This window comes from Mytilus edulis, chromosome 6 (assembly GCF_963676685.1).
Source record: "Mytilus edulis chromosome 6, xbMytEdul2.2, whole genome shotgun sequence".
Lineage (NCBI taxonomy): Eukaryota > Metazoa > Mollusca > Bivalvia > Mytilida > Mytilidae > Mytilus > Mytilus edulis.
Genome location: NC_092349.1, coordinates 2,825,198 through 2,847,781, shown reverse-complemented (window position 1 = coordinate 2,847,781; position 22,584 = coordinate 2,825,198). Strand labels below are relative to the sequence as shown.

The 22,584-nt window shown below is 33.6% G+C and overlaps 2 protein-coding genes across 2 annotated transcripts; both read right to left on the bottom strand.

The window, feature by feature from the left end:
• Nucleotides 1-1,357: 1,357 nt before the first annotated feature.
• On the bottom strand, nucleotides 1,358-8,856 carry LOC139528997 (ankyrin repeat domain-containing protein 17-like). The gene is made up of 2 exons (XM_071325235.1): nucleotides 8,418-8,856; nucleotides 1,358-7,089 (listed from the first exon to the last, which is right to left on the bottom strand). Exons 1-2 carry the CDS (start codon nucleotides 8,854-8,856, stop codon nucleotides 1,358-1,360), a joined length of 6,171 nt encoding a protein of 2,056 aa, XP_071181336.1.
• Nucleotides 8,857-12,874: 4,018 nt separating this feature from the next.
• LOC139528995 (uncharacterized) lies at nucleotides 12,875-13,669 on the bottom strand. The gene has a single exon (XM_071325234.1). It carries the CDS (start codon nucleotides 13,667-13,669, stop codon nucleotides 12,875-12,877), a length of 795 nt encoding a protein of 264 aa, XP_071181335.1.
• Between the last annotated feature and the right edge of the window lie 8,915 nt (nucleotides 13,670-22,584).

The following is a 22,584-nucleotide window of genomic DNA, read 5'->3' as shown; positions in this document are numbered from 1 at the left end:
CAATGAATTTTGGTGAAATCTGGTTTTCATTTAGATGTCAGAATCACCCCCTTCTCCAATAGAAAATAAGCATATGTACGCAATTGTCAGCCAAATATGTAATATATTTTTAAAAAGACAAAGGTAACAGCTTTGAGATGTGATAAGTATCTGCATCAATTACTGTCAGGATAACGGGAAAATAAGAATTGATATTTAGGAATTTTTTTAGAATTTTCATTGAAAAAAAAGCCCAAAATCAAAATGGCCGCCATTTCCATAGTAACAAAGCCCAAAATCAATTTTTAAAGTGTTAGTTGTTAAGTATATTAGTTATGTAGTATGTGTACAAAGAATGGTAAAAATCTGTGACATAGGTGTGAACACTAATTTTGGTCCTTACAGAGAATGGCTCTTAAAAAGTTTAAAAAATCTTTCGTTAGATGATCCTGAAATTTGGGGCCAAAATCGGCCCTTACCGGAACTACTCCTTTTCATAAAAGACATTATTTTTCATTTAATTTTGCTAGTTATCCATGTTTAGATTGTGAGTTCCCTTGTCACCATTTCAAACTGTTCATATGTCTCAACTTGTTGATTTTAACGAAAGAAATATCTGTGTTACTGAAAAATTATTAGACTGGGATTTTCGAAATCACAAACTGGTCAACAAATTTACTAATTTTATCATCGGTAAAAGAGCATCATTCGTTAACCTGAACTAACATGCAGACATCTTAAACATGCGGGAATTTCACATCCAACTTTTATGGAAATATTCTTTACTAAGCACATAATTGTTTGCATTCACCTTAAACACTAACTTACCTTTAAACAGACTTATTTAGAAGTGATATTATAACGATACTGTTGTATTATCTTTAAAGATGGCATATTTTGGTATTAATATTGACTCAATCATAGGGTCTTTGCATCGGAAAAAAAATCATTCTAAAACTAGTTGTTATTATGATACGGGTACGACGTCCATTTTCACTGAACTAAATATCAGAAGGTTCGGTATGAGTGCCAATGAGACAACTCTAGTTTGCATTTTTATTTAGGGGCCTAATGAGGACCGCTTCCGGTGCGTGATTTTCTCGCTGTGTTGAAGACCTATCAATAACCTTCGGCTGTTATCTTAACTTTGGTCGTGTTTTTTTTTTTTTTTTTTTTTTTTTTTTACATATCCCCAATTTGTATGGTTGATCCTTAAACATGTTTGAATGACCTATTTAACATCTTAGCAATATCTTTGAAAATATTTTTATCGCTACTAAAATTCAAATTCAAAACATATCATATGTACAGATACACGTTTTTTAAACTAACGGTCATAAATTCTATCAATGTCAAATATTTTTGGCATTGAGTCAGGTTATGTCTTTCTTAGACAATCATTAAGTAATTGATTGATAGATAATTGTCTCCAATACCACAGTAATCTTGTATTGATATTTGTAGCACCTAATTCCATTCCCCGTAAATGTCGAATTGTCCGGACAGAACTGCTGAACGGGAAAACTGATATTCCTAAAGATTTTTTGTGTAGTAACATCTGAACTATATCAGTATGTCCTTCCTTACGAGCAATGCACAGAGGTGATTCTCCAGTATTATTACACTTCTTAATGCCAGCCTTATTCGTAATAAGCATATAAGCTACTTCAGAATGCCCAGCCTGACATGCACTTAACAGAGGTGTTACGCCTTCCTCATCACACTTGTTAATAGCTGCCTTATTTTTTATCAACATATGTACTACCTCAGTATGTCCTTCTTGACAAGCAGTGAGCAGGGGTGATGCTCCAGTATTTGTACACTTATTAATGTCTGCCTCATTGTAAAGTAACAGCTGAACTACTTCAGTATGTCCTTCTTGACAAGCAATGTGCAGAGGTGATTTCCCATTATAACCACACCTATTGATGTCAGCCTTTTTCTTAATTAACATCTGAACTACTTTAATGTTCCCTTTCCAGCATGCAATGTCAAGAGGAGAATCGCCATTTTCATCACACCTATTAACGTCAGCTTTTTTGTTAATTAACATCCGAACTACTTCAGTAGTCCCATTCCGAATAGCAATTGACAGAGGAGTTAATCCAGTTTCTGTACATTTATTTATGTCTGCCTTATTTTTTATTAATATTTGAACAACTTCAGTATGACCTTTCCCACAAGCAATGTGCAGAGATGAACATTCTTTGGCATTGCACTTATTAATGTCTGCACTATTGTTTAATAATATCCGAACTACTTCAGTATTTCCATTCGCAGAGGCAATAAGCAGAGGTGAGGAACCAGTATCTGTAAACCTATTAATGTCTGCACTATTTTCAATTAACATTTGAACAACTTCAGTAAATCCCTTGAAACAAGCAATGAACAGAGGTGATACTCCCTTATCACTACACTTATTGACGTCAGCCTTATTATTTATCAACATTTGTACTACTTCAGTTTGTCCATTCAAACAAGCAATGTAAAGAGGTGATTTTTCTTCAGCACAACACTTATTAACATCTGCTTTATTGTTTAATAGCACGTGCACCACGTCAGCGTGTTCTGACAAACAAGCAATATACAAAGGTGTTGCTTCAGTATCTGTACATTTATTGATGCCAGCCTTATTGTTTATTAAAATCTGAACTACTTCAGTATGTCCTTCTTGACAAGCAATTAACAAAGGTGATACTTCTTCATCATTACACTTATTAATGTCTGCCTTATTGTTTATTAACATCTGTGCTACTTCAGTATGTCCTTCGTAACAAGCAATAAACAACGGTGATACGTCTTCATCATTACACTTATTAATGTCTGCCTTATTGTTTATTAACATCTGAACTATTTCAGTATTTCCATTCTGACAAGCCCGAAAAAGAGGTGAGGAACCACTACATGTACACTTATTTGTGTCTGCTTTATTGTTTATTAAAATCTGAACAACATCCGTATTCCCTTCAACACAAGCAATTTGTAGAGGTGAAACGTCGCCATAACATTTATTGATATCGGCATTTTTGCTAATTAACACCCGAACTACTTCAGTATGCCCGTCCTGACAAGCAATAAAAAGAGGAGTGGGTACAGTTTCTGTACATTTATTAATGTCTGTCTTATTATTGATTAATATATGAACAATTTCAGTATGTCCTTCCTCACAAGCAATATGTAGTGGTAAAACTTCTTTGTCATTACACTTATTAATGTCTGCATTATTATTTAATAGCATCTGAACTACTTCAGTATTTCCATTCTCTGAAGCAGCAAATAGAGGTGAATAACCAGTATCTGAAAACGTATTCATCTCTGCCTTATTTTCAATTAGCATTTGAACAACTTTGATATGTCCTTTAAAACAAGCCGTGGACAGGGGTGATATTCCTTCATCACTACACTTATTTATATCTGCTGTATTATTTAATAGAGTCTGTACAACCTCAAGATGGTTGTTGCCACAAGCCATATGCAAAGGTGTTGCTCCAGCATATGCACATTTATCAATATCTACCTTATTGTTAATTAACATCTGAACTACTTTGGTATGCCCTTCTCGACAAGCAATATGCAAAGGTGATGTTTCCTCAGCATCGCACCTATTTATGTCAGATCTATTGTTCAGTAAAAACTGAACAACTTCAGTATGTCCTTCCTGACAAGCAATGAAGAGAGGTGAGGCTCCAATACTATTACACCAATTAACGTCTGCCTGATTGTTTGTTAGAAGTTGAACAACTTCACTATGTCCATTCTTACAGGCAATGAAGACAGGGGATTCTTCTTCATGATTACATTTATTAATGTCTGCCTTATTGTTAATTAAAAGCCGAACAACATGACTATGCCCTTCCTGACTAGCAATGAATAGTGGTGAAGCTACGGTATTTTTACATTTATCGATGTCTGACATATTGTTTGTTAGGATCTGCACTACCTCAGTATGTCCTTCGCGACAAGCAATGTAAAGAGGTGACATTTCTTCATCATTACACTCATGCATGTCTGCTTTATTATTTATTAACATCTGTACTACTTCAGTATGTCCATTTTGACATGCAATGAACAGAGGTGATGCTCCAACATCTCTACACTTATTTAAGTCTGCATTATTTTCTATGAACAACTTAACAATTTCAGGATGTCCTTCCTTACAAGCAACAAACAAAGGCGAATGTCCAGATTTAGTACACTTATTTATGTCTGTATTATTTTTTAATAATATTTGCACTATTCCAGTATGTCCTGTCTGACAGGCAATAAATAGAAGGGACACTATTTTATCGGCACACATAAGAATGTCTGCCTTATTGATTATTAAGATCTGAACTATATCTGTATTTCCTTTCAGACAAGCAATGTGCAGAGGTGATATTCCATATTTATTACACTTAATGATGTTTGCCCCAATGTTAATTAACATATGCACTAAATCAGTATGTCCTCGATAACAAGCAATGAACAGAGGTGATAATCCATTATGATCTGTACACTTGTTAATGTCAGCCTTTTTGTTTATTAACATATGTACTACTTCAGTGTGTCCTCTGTGACAGGCAATGAACAGAGGTGATAATCCATCATTATATGTACACTTGTTAATGTCAGCCTTATTGTTAATTAACATCGCTACTACTTCAGTGTGTCCTCTTTGACAAGCAATGAACAAAGGTGATAATCTATCATTATATGTACACTTGTTAACGTCAGCCTTATTGTTTATTAGAATCGCTACTACATCAGTATGTCCTCGATAACAAGCAATGAACAGAGGTGATAATCCATCATTATCTGTACACTTGTTAATGTCAGCCTTATTGTTTATTAACATATGTACTACTTCAGTGTGTCCTCTGTTACAAGCAATGAACAGAGGTGATTTTCTATTATCTAAACACTTATTAATGTCTGCCTTATTGTTTATTAGGACCTTCACAACTCCGATGTGTCCTTTAAAACAAGCAGTGCTCAGAGGTGATAATCCCTTACCTTTGCACTTAGAAATATCTGCCTTATTATTTAATAACGCCTTAACTATTTCAGTATTTCCTTGGCTACAAGCAATATACAGAGGTGATGCACCATCATGTGTATACTTATTGATGGCTGCCTGATTGCAAATTAACATCTTAACTATTCTAGTTTTTCCTCTTGCACATGCAATGTGAAGAGGAGATATTTCATTAGCATCACACTTATTAATATCTGCCTTATTGCTTATTAACATCTGCACTATTTTAGTACGCCCTTGCTTACAAGCAACGTACAGAGGTGTTGCTCCTGTATCTGAACCCTTATGAATGTCTGCCTTATTTTTAACTAACAACTGAACTACTTCAGTGTGTCCATTATAACATGCAGTGAACAGTGGTGATATTTCATGAGCATTACACTTATTGATATTTGCCTTATTGTTTATTAACATCTGAACTACTTCAGTATGTCCATTCTGACAAGCAACGGCCAGAGGTGATTCTCCAGTATTTCTACACTTGTCAATTTCAGTCTTATTGTTTAATAACATCTTCACTATTTCGGTATGTCCTTTCTGACAGGTAACAAATAGAGGTGAAGTTTCGTCATAATCACACATATTTATGTCTGCATTATTTTTTATAAGCATCTGGACTACTTTAAAATGTCCATGGTAACAAGAAATATGCAGAGATGTGAATCCATTATATACACCCTTATTGATGTCTGCTTTATTATTTAGTAACATCTGAACTACTTCAAGATGACCTTTCTGACAAGCAAGGTACAGAGGTGATTCTTCATCACCAATACGGCTGTGGTTTACGTTACTGCTACAATGTTCTAAACACCACGTTACTAGATCAATATCTCCTTTAAGACAACACTGTATCAATGAAGTGCTATTATAATTACACTTGTCATATGAACTAGCCAATTGTTGCTGTTTCGTTATTTCTAAACCTTTAATATGTTTTAAGAAACTTTGTCTGAAGATTTGGTTGTTTAAATTAATGTTATCGTGGACATTGATTATATTTCCATTTGTCCAGTCATCTACAATCCTCTTCATATACATTTCCTGATACTCTTGTGGTACAATTATGATAAATTCATCACTATTGCTTTCTTTTTTTAACAAAAACCTTTCACAAATAAGACGACTTGAAGCATATTCAATTAAGCATCCGATCATAACACTGCCAAAGTAAAATGCAAGAAAGTCGAACAGCTTGTCATTAATAGTTCTAAAAATGTCACCATCCTTTCTGATGAACGACTGAGTAAGTGAGACTAGCTCATCGCGAATTGCTAATCGTGAAATTCCTCCTACCCCTTTACAGGCTTCAAACGTATTCTTTATAACGATTTCGATACCTTTGTCATTGCTTTCTGTAAATAAAGTCTCTTTTAAATGATTGTTAAACATGACACATAGAGCAAGGCTACAGTATTTAACATGTGCTCCCTCTTCTTGTAATTTGTCTATCTCTGCTTTGTATACTGTATATGGGTTCTTAAAGAAATTTACAATACTCAGTTTAGTGTTTTTACTGTAATATTTGCACAAATGAGGTAAACAGTCAAACATGTCATAAAATTCACTAATCTTATAAGCGTTTGGAACCATGTAAAGTTCAGCGATAGATTGCTTTTCTTTTCTTGATAGACACAAACCTTCAGATAAAAGGTTACATTCACGGGATTGAAAAAATGACAAAGATCTCATTTTTTTATCATTATAAACCTGTAGTCTACAAGACATAACTAATTTTACTGTGTGTTTTTCTACTATTGTTTTGATTTGTTCCATGAAATTTTTCCAGTTTTCAAACTGCATTTGATTTATAGAATATGTTCCACAAAAATCATCCACTACAAACAGGTGTTTTTTATTTGGATTGTGCCACGTGACGATACATTCAGGGTTTGAGACTGGTAATATATCATAGCCTTCTTTCTGCATCTTTAGAGCTACATGACGCACTAATGAGGATTTTCCTGTACCTGAACTGCCAGTGACAACAACACATCCATTTTTTTTAATACACTGAAATACACTGTTTGCTCCATTTGTTTCTATATACATTTCGTCAGCTTCCTCCCAAGCTTCTAATTTCTCATTAATCAGTGCTAGAACAAAAACAAAAATTACCCCTAAAATGTTAAAGTCCTTTTAAGATTGGCTGCATTAAAAAAAGAGTATACAACAATGAGACAGCAATCCAAAACACCTTACTATATGTATAAGGCTAAATACTGTATTCAACGATAGAAATGCTTATACAAATTCTAATTCTTCTAAAATCATTACAAGTTATGAATTTAAAGAAACAGTTAAAGACCTGCCATGCACTATACAATTAACAAAAATCAAGAAGATTCGACATACGACTAATTGTTAATTTACTAGATCTAAACTTTTTGCCTAAAGGATTTACTTTTTTGGTTTTTTTTTTTCAACAGGTAATATACCAAAATATTCCAATGCAAATATAAGGTAAAGGTCCGAGGAAGCCTTTTCGTCATTTCTCAAATATGCAGCTTTTGTTTTCTCAAATTTAAATGTTAATATTACCCCTATTAATATTTACATTTAAATTTGAGAAAACAAAAGCTGCATATTAAACTATAAGATAAAAGAATGTGTCCAAAGTACACGGATGCCCCACTCGCACTATCCTTTTCCATGTTCCATGGACCGTGAAATTGGGTAATAATCTAATTTGGTATTAAAATTAGAAAGATTATACTATAGGGAACATATGTACTAAGTTTCCAGTTGATTGGACTTCGATTTTATCAAAAACTACCTTGACCAAAAACTTTAACCTGTAACTCCCAATTTCATTTTCTATGTTCAGTGGACCGTGAAATTGGGGTCAAAAGTCTAATTTGGCTTTAAAATTAGAAAGATCATATCATAAGCAACAAGTCTACTAAGTTTCAAGTTGATTGGACTTCAGCTTCATCAAAAACTACCTTGACCAAAAACTTTAACCTGATTGGACGGACGCACAGACGGACACACGGACGAACAGAGCCAAATACCAGAAAACATAATGCCCCTCTACTATCGTAGGTGGGGCATAAAAAGGTCATATGATTTAAAGATATATGTAAGACTGAACAACCTTTTCTGCAATAAAATTAACACTTACATCCCAAAGTTGTTCTTTTTAATATTAAGTATCAAATTATCCTTTCTTAGACTTTGGTAGAATTTATGATATATATCAGATATGTATCTAAGGGTTTTCAATTCAGACATAATCAGATGTTTTAAATGTAATTTTCTACCACCTGATTTTTTTGTATAATTGATAAGTGTTTATGTCAAGTAACACATTTTCAGTCCGGAACAAACTATTAAAGAATTGTTTCCATTTTGCCTAGTCGCTTTCTAAACCAACAGAAAAGATCACCTAGATATCCCTATTGTAGTAATAAGTACAAGATACCTCTGATATTCAATGGTATTGGGTCTCTAAACAGTTCTGTGACTTCCGTGTGTTCAGTCTGTAAAGTTATGTATGAAACTTGTAACTTCTTCAGATTTCCTGTCACCTCTGTGTGTTCAGTCTGCAAATTTCTTTGGGAATCTTGCAACTTCCTCAGACTTTCTGTGACCTCTAAGTGTTCCGTCTGTAAAGTGCTGTGGGAATCTTGCAATCTCTTCAAATTTCCTGTGACTGCCGTGTGTTCAGTCTTCAAAGTACTGTAGGAATCTTGTAACTTCCTAAGATTTCCTGTAACCTCTAATTTTTCAGTCTGTAGGGTACTGTATGAATCTTGTAACTTCCTCAGATTTTCTGTCACTTCTGAGTGCTCTGTCCCAATAGTATCCATTGTTTGTTTCAATTCTTTCATATCTTCCTGTGATCGTTTGATTTCGAGCATAATTTCCTGGTTTGACTGATCTAAGATTTTAACCTTCAAGTTTTGGCACTCTTGATGCATTGGTTGACCACCCAACCGACTAATAGCCTACACGCAAATATTAAAAAAAAAACATGTTAAATGAATAAGGTCAAACAAATTCTCCATGTATAACCATCACAATTTATGATTTTATTTTTGTTTCCCTTTCCTTAGCATTTCCCCCTGACTGTACTGTTTCATGTAGCCTCTTACTTGTTTGACCAACTTTTATAAATCTGGAAATGCTTTAGGGTTTCAAATCCACTAGGGTGCAGTTAAAAGGCTGTGTCAATAAGCATAGAGCTTCAGGTGGAAAGTGGAAAAAAAAATCATCACACCTTGCTTAAAATAAACATCTTAGTCTTAAAACATCATACGACAAACAATAGCAATCATTTGAGAGGAAAAAATACTTTTTTGGCAGTAAAATAATGGTTACAATAGAAACTAGTGAATCTGAGACACTATTTGAGGTAAAAAAATAGGATAATCCGACGTGAAATATAATATCAGAATTAACAAAAGTGGCCATTGCAAGTAAATATTTTAATAATATAACCTTAAAATGATAAGCTAAAAAAATCTTTTCTAAAAAAATGTTTATTCATGGTTGCTATGGTAACAGCAAAATCAAAGGGTTCAAGTTTATAAATTTTACACAAAAATAAGCAATTTTTGGGTCAAATTGTAAAAAATTCAGATGTATATAATATAAAATATGGTACTGACAAAAATGAGTTACTCATATAATTCAAAGAAAAAATAAAATTTGGTAGAATTTTGTATTTATATTGGTGGCAGCTACCCAACATTATGCTGTTTCGGAGGCAATTTTGTACAAAACTACAAATGTTGTCACCTAATAGGGGTCAATATTATAAAAAGAATTACACAAAAGTCATATGATTTAATTTGTACTAACAAAATAAATGTCACACAAAAGTTATTCATCATTCATTATTATATTCATTAAGTAGGAAAATATGCATAAAATCTCCATGGCAATCATCTGTTTTGCATAGCAACTAACTGAGGCTGTAAATATTCAATGTTAATTTTTAACAAAATACACAAAATGTGTCACTTGAAGTCTGCTGGTGATTTAAAGAAAATCCACACAATTACAGTCAAATTGTGCTTTAAGATATGCGAAACTCTCCTAAGTAACACAAATTCATGACATAAATGCCTAGTAACCAACTGATACTTAAAAATGAAAACGCCCAATTCATAGATAACAAGCACAATTTAAAAATATAAATACCTGATAAAAACAAAAATATCATAAAAAGATCAATTATGCATCATGTGCATAATGATATTATATTTAAAAATATCTTAAGTAACACTGCTTATTGCATAGCAACCTACATATGTGGTGAAAAAGAGGGAAGGAAGATACCAGAGGGACATTAAAATATAATATATAATATAATGAAAAATAAACGGACGAAGCCATGACTAAAAAAAAAACATGCAAAAGTTTACAAAGCATAATACAGAAAAATAAAGATCAAGCAACCCCAACCCCACAAAAACTTAGGGGTGATCTTATGTGCTCCAGTAGGGAATGCTGATCCTGCTCCACATATGATAATTACAAAAAAATCAACTTTGCTCGATGATTTCATTCATTCAATCTTTCTTTGAAACAACAACAAGCGAAAAATTGCGAAGGCTCTTGTGGGAAAATGTGACTGAACCAAGGTCCAAGTTTACAGGGGAGGTAATGACGCTGCTAACGTAAAATATTGTTTTCGCGACGTCAAACTGGGACATATCGGGAAAAGATGCATTTTTTCGACTGATTTTTATCATTCAAACTGATTTAATTTAAAAACGAGATAATGGACACATCTTTTTTAAAATAACATTTGATTTGATTATGTAAGAAAATTAATTGTACCATTTTTCAAGAAAGTGTCCATAATGCATATCTTTAGATTTGATAAATAAACAGCAAATCATGACGTTAATTTCTACCGTCATGAATATTTGATAACATGAGTTATCTGTAAAAAAAATGCTTAAATTATGAAAAATATTTAATAAATCAGAAATCACAGATAATTTAAGGGCAAACAACAACTTGTGTTCATCTTTTAAAATAAATAAGTTATGTATTTCTTTCGAATGGAAAATACGTCTAGTAATCCCAATTTTGTGCAAATATCTGAAAATTCGGCCCCATTTTACTCAAAAAGTATTACAGAAAGGTATATATTTTTTACATACGTGTATTTCATTTAATCAAGAAAAAAAAGCTAATTTTCATAAAAATTTCAATATTGGGTCAAAACTGTATCGTCTTCTCCTCTGCAACTGTTGTAACAAAGAAAACAAAACAGCGAGTATGGCCTAAATCATCCCTAAGTTTTAAAAACATATCCGAAGACCCCTCCCGTGAACCAAGATGACACCGTAACAAAACATAAAACATAGGGGTGAAATTCTTTTGTTAGCTTATATCTCTGAAACTAAAGTATTTAGAGCAAATCTGACTCGTGAAAATGTTCATGAAGTTAGGGAGTATCTATCCTGAAATTTTGTTTAGCATTAGACAAACCGTTGTTAAGTTACTGTCGCTCAATTGCTAATATTATTGATGAATATCAACTGTAAACAGCAAAATGTGCAGCACGGTAGTATGCGTAAATAAGTCAACATGATTAAAATTGCCATTGAGGTGTTACACACCACTAATTTGGGCCCGGCCAGAAATAACATACCAGAAAGTAGTACATATTGAACAGAAACTGTAATCTTGTGGGCATAAGTTTTAAAAATTTGTGTGCATTACTTTCAAAAATAGTTTGCACGACTTTATAACTTGTGCGCTTCTCCATATTGAATCAGTCAAACTTTGTTTGAAAGTTGTGCACACTAGTTTTTATACGACTGCAAACATTTTTTTGGCGTCATATATTGGTATGATGTCGTCTTAGTCGGCGTCGGCGTCGTCTAAAGACACATTAAGTTTCCGGACAATAACTTTAATCTAAGAGAATGGATCTCTATGACATTTTTCTAGATGGTTCAATACCAAATTGATTTTTGGGGTTTTGGTACCAGCAGGTAAAGAATTAGGGGCCAACAAGAAATTTCTTTTGCAGTTTGCTGACAATTACTTGTATACCCTATTCGCTCATATCTATTATAGGGCATAAATGAATACAATATAAAATTTAGAATGGAAATGGGGAATGTGCCAAAGAGACAACAACCCGACCATAGAAAAAAACAACAGCAGAAGGTCAGCAGAAGGTCACCAACAGGTCTTCAATGTAGCGAGAAATTCCCGTACCCGGAGGCGTCCTTCAGCTGGCCCCTAAACAAATATATACTAGTTCAGTGATAATGAACGCCATACTAATTTCCAAATTGTACACAAGAAACTAAAATTAAAATAATACAAGACTAACAAAGGCCAGAGGCTCCTGACTTGGGACAGGCGCAAAAATGCGGCGGGGTTAAACATGTTTATGAGATCTCAACCCTCCCCCTATACCTCTAGCCAATGTAGAAAAGTAAACGTGTATATAGTGTTGCTGAAAGCATAGTGGACACCGGAAAATAATTACATACATGTGTGTTCATCTATATATATAAACATATGAAAAAAGTAATAACCACTGTTTTGGACGTATCAATAATAAAGGCGAGTAAACACAAAAGCGTCTTCAATGTTTCGTATGCTTTATTAGAGTCTAAGATATACAAAGAGACGTCGTCAAGTGACGACGTTGCGGGCCTATTGTTACGTAAATGGCGGTAAAACGTTAAGCAAATAAAAGAGTATAAAATACTAAACTGAAACTATAACTAATTCACAACATTCTGGGGGCCGCAAAATGCAATTACTGTTCATGTATTGTTCATAAAAAGGGTATTGAAAAAACACTTTTAACAATTACAGTTCATATTTCCAATGGAACTAGTTTCACAATTGGTCTTGTTGTAATCAGTCCATTTGATGTACGAAGTTTGACTGCTCTCACTACTCCATCTTCCCGGTGATCAAATCGTCTATTACTGCTAGTTTCCACATCATTCTCGGTGAATTGTCCATGATTTGTACGACGGAACCGATTTTCACATGTGCGCTTTGGTCTCCGGCGACGCGATGAAATTCTCTTAATCCGGTGAGGTATTCCATTCTCCATCGTTTTGCAAAGTGTTCAATCAAAGTTACTTTATGATTAAAACGTTTGTTTGCTTCTGTGAAATCTAAATTTAAATTATTGTCCTCTGAATCAGAATTGTTCTCTTGTGATAATCTTCTTCCCTGCAGTAGATGTGACGGCGTTAGCGGCTCTGGATCTCGGATGTCGGACGACACATATGTAATCGGACGATCGTTGATTACACGTTCGATTTCTATCAGAGTTGTTCGTAATATGTCAGAATTTACTTGTGATTTTCCGAGCACTTTTTTCAATGTCGTTTTCGTAATTCCAACTAGTCTCTCCCACCATCCACCGTACCATGGTCCTCCTTTCGGAATAAATTTCCAATTGATCTGAATGTTCATTTCCTTCGGAATATCATGTGAAGCGGAAACAAAAGTTAGTGCATTGTCGGAATACACAGTACTGGGAATTCCTCTCCTACTAACGAATCGTCTAAACGCTAATTTGAATGATTCGATTGTCATATCTGAAACAAGTTCTAGGTGAACGGCACGAATACAAGCACATGTGAATAGGCAAATATACGATTTTGTAACAAGTCCATTATCTTTAACGAATAGTGGTCCAGCGAAATCAACACTAGTTGTCGTAAACGGAATCATATCGGTGACTCTATCCTTCGGTAGCGGAGGCGAAATTTGTTGTGGAAATGCTTTTCCGGTCACTTTTCGGCACTTTACACATTTCTGAACGATGTGGTTAACGCATTGTCTAATGGAGGGTATCCAATATTATTGGCGGATTTGCGTAATTGTCTGTCCAGCACCAGAATGCAACATCTGCAGGTGCGCGTTCAATATAATTAAGTCCGTAATTTGATTTTTCTTCGGAAGTAACACTGGAAACTTCGCGGAGTCGTCTAACTTTGAATTGTGTATGCGCCCGGCGCATCGAATGACACCTTCTGTATCTATGAACAAGCGCAATTGTCTTACTAATGGTAGATTCTTGTCATGTGACGGGTTTGCGAGTTGCTCCTTTTCACTACTGAATTTTTCATTTTGAATATCTGTAATCCATGTACGAGTTGCGCGGTCGATTTCATCTTTCGTAATATATTTTCCGTGTCTAGCATTTTTCCACAAGTTATACGGTCGCTTACTTTTACATATATTCACAAATTTAAACACGTAGCATGTAACTCGTAGTAACTTCTTCAATGACGAGAATCTTGATAGATCGATTATTTTAGAAATTCCATTTAATACAGACGGTTTTATGTTATCGCTGTCATCTGTTGTCGTTAACAAAAGAGTCTCTTGTTTAACTTGTGGGGTCCATGTAGGCCAACTGGTCTCATCCGATATCCATGACGGTCCTTGCATCCACAAAGTCGATTCTTTGAATTGCGTTGATGATATTCCTCGAGTTTGAAGGTCGGCTGGATTTGAGTCTGTTGGTACGTATTTCCAGTGGTAGTGCTGTGTTGTTTCTTTAATTTCTATCACACGATTCTGAACAAATCTTCCAAATGATTTTAAAGACGAAATCCAGTGCAGAACGATCTGACTGTCACTCCATAGTACTGTGCGTTGTGGTTTTAGGGTTTTCGTGAGGTTTTTAGCCATTCGAGCTCCTATTACTGCAGCCATCAATTCTAGCTTTGGTAATGTCAATTTTGCGAGCGGAGCGATCCGTTTTTTTGCAATTACTAGAGAAGAAGTCTTTCCTTTACATAAGTAGGCACTGGCTCCATACGCGCGTTGGCTGGCATCAACAATGTTATTTTCTCGTTGCTTTCGTTCTCATTTTGATCCTTAAAATAATGTCGTGCGATTTTCGTATTAACAGTTAATACATCTCGGATGGTATCTAAAATTTCATACCATGATTTGACTATGTTGCTAGGTAACACCTGGTCCCAATCGTATCCCTCTTTCCATAATGTTTGTATCAGTAGCTTAGCTCTTACAGTCACTGGTCCAAGAATTCCGAGTGGGTCGTAAATTGACGATGATTTACGCAATACTTCTCTCTTTGTCGCTTGTGAATTATCAATATCTATACTATCTTCATTTTGTTTCGCAAATGTCAATATGTCTGACTTCGCATCCCAACGCATTCCAAGAATTGTCGTCTCGCTATCCTTATCAAGTACGTTTGCCTTTGTATCTTCGTTGCTAAGTTGATTGCTATTTGACTTCCATGTTCTCAAATTGAATCCTGCATTTGTCATGAGTTCTCTAATAACAAAAACCTTGAAATACTATAAGGTACAACTTAGCTAGAAAAAAGTTAACCTTGTACGCACAAGAGCTATAATATGGTGGACACGAATGTAAGATTAATAAATGAATAAATGAATAACTGAATAACTCGATCCTGAACAGCCTCGCCGGCCAAGCACATCTAAGGTAATAACACACAGTTACAAGTTTAGTTTCGCATTATGGCCATGGTGATATTTTTTAATATGAAAGTTTTTGTACAATAAAATAGATTTTTAGATAATTGAGGAATAATATAGCCTTCTTAGTGTGTTTATATGAACATTTAGATTGTTTTAGCATATTTTATAGGCCATTTATCTGTTTGACAGTCCGTATTTTCCTATCCGTACCGCCCATAAGTCCATAACTTATTGTAGTGTTTATCAACAAAGATTGTGCGCTCGATCTTTTCAATTCAATTTTAAGGAAAAACGAGCAGAAATGCATCTGATTTTTATTCGACCACTTGATAGATATAAACCTATGGTTTTAGGAAAGGTATCACTGTAATTGATTGAAATTTCCTCTGGACAAAATTTTGAGACTTTTGTGGCATGTTCACCCCACTTTTATGCTATATTTTGTATCAAAGAAATGCAGATTGCTGACATGGTTACACCCAAAAGGGGTTATTTTTCACCATTATGACCATTAGAAATCAAATCTATGGAAGATTCTCTTTCTATAAATATATACATGCATAACACAAATATAAAGCCTTATTTGTTAGAAAGGAGGGGAAAGAAGCTGTTTAAAAATTAGGATTGTCAATTTTAAGTTTTTTTTCACAACTGTGTATTGCTACCACAACAAAACCCACTAAGGTAGCAATACACAGTTACAAGTTTAGATTTTTTTAAGGAAGCACAATACAAAGATTTTTCATCCCCAATCAGACATCTTTAAACTGATGTAATTCCACTTATCTTTCTTTAAATTTTATAAATGAGGTACCAAAAGAAAGAAGAAGGATTAATCTATCAAATTGTGATAATTTCATTATATTAAAGTTGTCTGATTGGGAGTGAAAAAATCGTTGTATTGTGCTACCTTAAATATGAAAGCTTTTGTACAATAAGATTGATTTTTAGATAATTGAAGAATAATACAGCTTTCTTAGTGGGTTTATATGAATATTTAAATTGTTTTCAGCATGTTTCATAGGCCATTTATCTGTTTGACAGTCCGTATTTTCCTATCCGTACCGTCCATAGGTCCATAATTATTGTAGTGTTTATCAACAAAGATTTTGCGCTCGATCTTTTCAATGCAATTTTATGGAAAAACGAGCAGAAATGCATATGACTTTTTTTTTGGACCACTTGATAGATATAAACCTATTGTTTCAGGAAAGGTATCAATGTAATTGATTGAAATTTTCCTTTGGACCAAATTTCGAATTAGAAATCAAATCTATGGACGATTCTCTAAGATACTATAAATTGAAAGTTTGGGGGTAATAACTCCAAGAAGGAAAAAAAAAAAAAAGATTTTTTGGGGGGGTCATATTTTTTTAGTTCTTTTTCCTTAAAAAATTTCCATTTTCCATTAATTATTTCTGATATATAAAAATATATAAAAAAAATAAGTATAATTGTGTAATAGTCAGAAATCTTCAATTTCATAGCATTGAGCAATATTAAGAAATATCTGCAGTTGCACAATATGGCGCAATATCACAAGAAATCTTCAATTCTACAGTATCGAGCAATAGCAATAAATATCAAAATGCACAGTATTGCGCATTATCACAATATTGCATTATAGCAAAAATATTTCACAATAGCAATTAATCTTCATTTGCACAGTATTGCGCAATAAGCAAACAAATGTCAGATTGCAAAGTATTGTGCAATGGCAAGACATCTTTCATTAAAAATAAAATAAAATAGTTTGTATAAGAATGAAAAAAGAAGATGTGGTATGATTGCTAATGAGACAACTCTCCAGAAGAGACCAAGATGACACAGACATGAAAATCTATAGGTCACTGTACGGCCTTCAATAATATATATATAATAATGAGCAATGCCCATACCGTATAGTCAGCTATAAAAGGCCCAGAAATGACAATGTAAAACAATTCAAAAGAGAAAACTAACGGTCTCCAGGCACATACACACATAATGTAACGTTTTAAAACATGATAGCGGGGTTTAGACCATTTCAATTTTTTCGTATCAGGCTGCGCTCGGCGAATCATTTCATTGAAAGTTGAGCACAAGTATAAATTGTTTGCACGATTTTTCAAACTGATCCGGATCACATTTATTCAGGGACTTCATATTAAATGTTTGACAATCTCTTCATATTTGTAATTTATATGGTGATCAATCTCTGCATCACCTTGTCCCGTAAAATTGATCAATGTTCTTTCAAGTTAGCATTGATGAAAAGGGATACAACTGCAATGAAAAGTTTGTATTCTTCGCAAATATATTTGAAACAGAAATAAGGGACATTACATGTTTAGAAAAAAATGATGTTGAAACAAAGGAGTAATTCCGGGAGGGGCCGATTTTGGCCTCAAAATATAGCAGTTTTACAAAATCGTTAAAATATAAACTTTTAGTTATTTATTGGACAGTAGAATGCTTCTGCTACATAAATATGGGCTGTTTTTGACAATACAATGGACATATATCGGGTACTGGCACCATTAAGTCATGCTAAATTACTGAAATTTTCACAATTTTAGCATTTTAGTTAAATTTTAGACGGTTTCCGTCTTAAATGAAAGTGGCCGCATTCGTGTTCATTCATAATATTGAAATGTAAGTTGTATTTGGTGATAATACATAACATATATAAAGGTTGAGGATGAACACGGATGCGGCCCACTTTCATTTTTTACAAAAACCATCTGAAAAGTGACGTTTTTTTGGCATATTTAATGGATTTTTCATATTTAAGCTTGAATTGGAGCGTTTTTAATGACTAAATCACTTAAAATCTTTCCAAAAAACTTATTGAATCAACTGAAATAGACACTTAAGTGTTTAAAAAGTGTCCAAAATCTTTCGTTAGATGAACTTGAAATTTGAGGCCAAAATCGGCCCTTACCGGACCTAACACTATTTGTATTCAAGTACCAGGATTATAATTTTATCAAAACCGTCTCTGATGGGAAAAATAAAAAAACCAATTCTTTATAGAGGGGGATATGGCCTTTATCGACACTCCAGGATCGTATGTGATTAAGCTCGGGATTTCGGGATTGACCCTTTTGGGATCCAGGAATTGTTTTTTTGAATTTCGTGATGTTAAATTTAAGTTTAGTTAAATTTGGGACCACGGGATTCCGTGTTTTTAAGCCCGGGACTCCTGGATCAGGACCCTCCTACCCCCTCTTTATACTAATACCATACAACATTAATGCAGTTTAAGTTTAAGTTTAAGGTATATTTCTTCCATGGATATATTTCAATTATAATATGAGAGAAGATTTAGTAAAATGACAGATTTTTTGTGTGTCAGGTAAACTCAAAAAACGAGTATGATTGTCAATAAGACAAATATACACAAAAAACCGAAAATGATGTATCTACTATTGGTCTTCTTGTAACCTCTCCATTGAGCAAACCCCATACGCTATAGCAAGCTATAAACAATGATAAAAGCCAGCAGCATGAACATGAATTAAAACAAATAAATTAGAAAACTCATGCATGATTTAGGATTAAACCACAAACTAAGAAATATTATGGCAAACAGCAACTAAAGAAATAAAATTGAGAATGAAAATGAGGTATATGTAAAAGAGACAACACCCAAACCAAATGACCACCACTGAATCACATGCTCCCGACTTGGGACAAGCACTTAACTAATGTGTGAGACGAGGGGGTAATTTGTTTACAAGGTTAACCCTACTAGTCTTGAACAAACAGTAGTTTAAAATTTCGCAACAAAACTGGTTTAGAAACTTCCAGCAAATACAATGTAAATTGACTGATTTTGAATTAAAGATGCTTGATCATAGTTGAAATAAAGCAAATGATTAAACTATATGTTATTTTCATAGGAGGTTGTGGGTGCTTTGCTTAAAAAAGGAAGTTAGACCAATAATTAATGTGAATTCTAATCAAACCAACTCTGTAAAATTGTCAACTGTTGAACATACAAAACATCTTATTTGTGTATAAATATGTTTTAAATTGGGTTTTTCCCGTTTGCTATTTGTAGTAATTATTTATAGATGGGAACTAGTATAACTAGTTTTATCATATAACATGTAAGTTCAAAATAAATAAACACAATTTAGTATGTACATAATTCACAGCTTGTTTTCGGATCCTTTTAATTATTCAGTTGTTTTAATCTGTTAACTGTGGTTACGGTCTTTGTTATGTTGAACATTGACATAATACATTTAAATGATACTTGTAGTATGAATTACGCCAAACTATTGGTAAGTACAACAGACGATATCTACCAGCAGCACACAAACAAAGACAAAACAAAATGAACAACACAAGGTCCAGATAGACTGACTTGATATGTAATGGGGTTGAACAAATTTTACTGTCATCTGAACTACCAACTTTTCCAATCAAATACATATGTTGAACAAAATCACGACGAGAGCAAGAAAATCATATAATGTAAATAAATTAGGATGGACTATAAATGATAAGGAGACAAATCTGTTTTATATATTAATATACACCACGTTTAAAAAGCTTGAGGATATCTAGATCGAACACATGATATGCCCTTAAATTAAATTCAATTTCCCGATCTTGACCGATTTTTCTACAATAATACAGTCCAAATTGATAAAATAAAAAGGCCATCCTTGTTTGTAGACCAAATATATGTAAGCAAAACCAAAAATACTTTTAAGGAGCCTGTATTACTGACCTGACTTTTGTTTGATAATTTATAAATTGCAACAAAAGTATTTGAATGGAATCTGTGAGGTCCAATGTGTTGTCGTGTTAATTATTTTGATGGTGAGAGTTTAGCGTGTCCATTCTGGTTTTTAAAAAATAGGCAAATATATAAACAATAGTAAAAATTTTACCTCGGGAAATCCAAATTACTGACAATCTCATGAGTGAACAGTTAACGTTGATCATGTGATATACATCAGAACGAGGTTGATCCATTTTTATCAATTTGGACTGTATTATTGTAGAAAAATCGGTCAAGATCGGGCAATAAAATTTAATTTAAGGGCATATCATGTTTTCGATCTAGATATCCTCAAGCTTTTTAAACGTGGTATATATTAATATATAAAACAGATTAGTCTCCTTATCATTTATAGTTCGTCAATGGCATATGCTCCCCGGAAGAACCAACGGCCTTAGATATAACATTATTGTTGTTTGCAAAAGGGAAGGCCAGTGTTTTCCATAACTATCGCCGAGATAGTTATTATATGATATGTCCCAGTAGAGGATTGTTATATATTTGAAAGCATAACATTTAAAATTATTAATGATGATGGTTCTACTCAGAGTACATAGCCAACTATAGCTCTCATCGGATGTCTTGGATGAACGTACTAACGAGATTCTGTTAGAAAATTTCAATATAAACTATTTCAAATTATTTTCTTTCATTGATTTGAAAATCAACACCTTTGTTTAGAAATATGCTTTGTGGTCGAGATGTTACAGTATGGCAAGTTTTGGATCTAACGTAACGGTACCCAAATTGCAACAATAGCAGTGGAAGACTAAACAAGTTGTATTTTTATGATCCGATAGTATGCACGTCTTTCAACATAGGTAAATATATTAAGATATACACAAAACGTTTACAGTATTTTTCAACAGATGTAGTGTTTACTGAAAAAGCAAAATGTACTGAAATGTCCCCATGCGACGTCATCAAAACGTCATTTTTTTAAAATTAGCAAATACTATATGTTTCAAGTATCCATTTCTTAAAAAATGAGAGTAAGCATGGACATATATCCAATTGTTCAAAATATTTGAAAAAAATAATCATAAGCTCTGTTATTCGACTTTTGACGATGCAAATTTAAGCATGGATGCAATTTGGGTTCTCCTCATTACAGAATCATTGATGGTTTGGAGGTTAGTTCAGACCAATTTTTCTAAGATTCCATATGAATTGAAAATCAAATTGGTGTAACTATATAATAAAGAAGGATTCGGATACAAAATAAACACAAAATGGATATGTTTGTCTTGATCATAAAAAAAACGTAGTTGAAAAAAACTGTCAAAATAGGTGTAATTTGGGTACCGTCACGTTAGGGTTGGTAAAGGGTTGTAAGACATTTTAGCATCTTTATAAAAAAAAAACATGTTGGGCCACCCCTAAATCTTGAAAGTATATTTGTGAATTATTGGTATTGCACTTACGAGTGATATGTCATTCCATGCTGTATTGAAATATGCAGTATCTATTTTATTACTATCATGATGAGCTAGATTATTTCTGTACCATTTTAGTCTAGCTAGATCAGGTCCTGCAGTTGTCTCTACTGGAAGAGGAAGTCTGTCAAATCCATTGATTGGCTTATTAACAGATGCCAAGTGTCTGATCAAACAGAACATCAATGTTACATCAAAAGTTGTTGAATCAGGTACACCTGTAACATCAAAATTATACGAATCAGGTACGCCTGTTGAATCAAAAGGATGAAAATTAGTAAACACTTCCAACATCAAAACATTAGATAAAGTTGACACCTGTAACACCAAAAATAAAAAAATCAGGTACACCTGCAACATCAAAAGTATTGGAATCAGGTTCAACTGCTACATGAAAAGTTTTGAATCGGTTACGTCTTTGTTGGTTTTTTTTTGGGGGGTCTCTCTTTTTTTCCAACATTTATTAGTTTTGATATGTACGTGCATCAATGCAATAAGATAGATGTAGTTTTTGTACAATCATGAAGACAGCCAATCTTTAATTTCGTACTTTTTTTTGCCTTTTAATTTTTTTGGATCCGACCATCACTGATGTTCTTTTGTAGACGAAACGCGCGTCTGGCGTAATCTAATCCTGGTATCTATCATGAGTATATCTGCATCATACAATTCAAAACCCATTATTATTACTATATTTCCATATAAGGCAATAAATAAGGATCGCATGTGTTTTAAAGGAACCAGGTTTAAAAAGTCTAATATTGTTAATAAAAAGAATGAAATTAGTATGGCGTCCATTATAACTGAACTAGTATATATGTGTTTAGGGGCCAGATGAAAGGCGCCTCCGGGTGGGGGAATTTCGCGCTACATTGAAGACCTGTTGGTGACCTTCTGCTGTTGTTTTTTCTATGGTCGGGTTGTTGTCTCTTTGACACATTCCCCATTTCCATT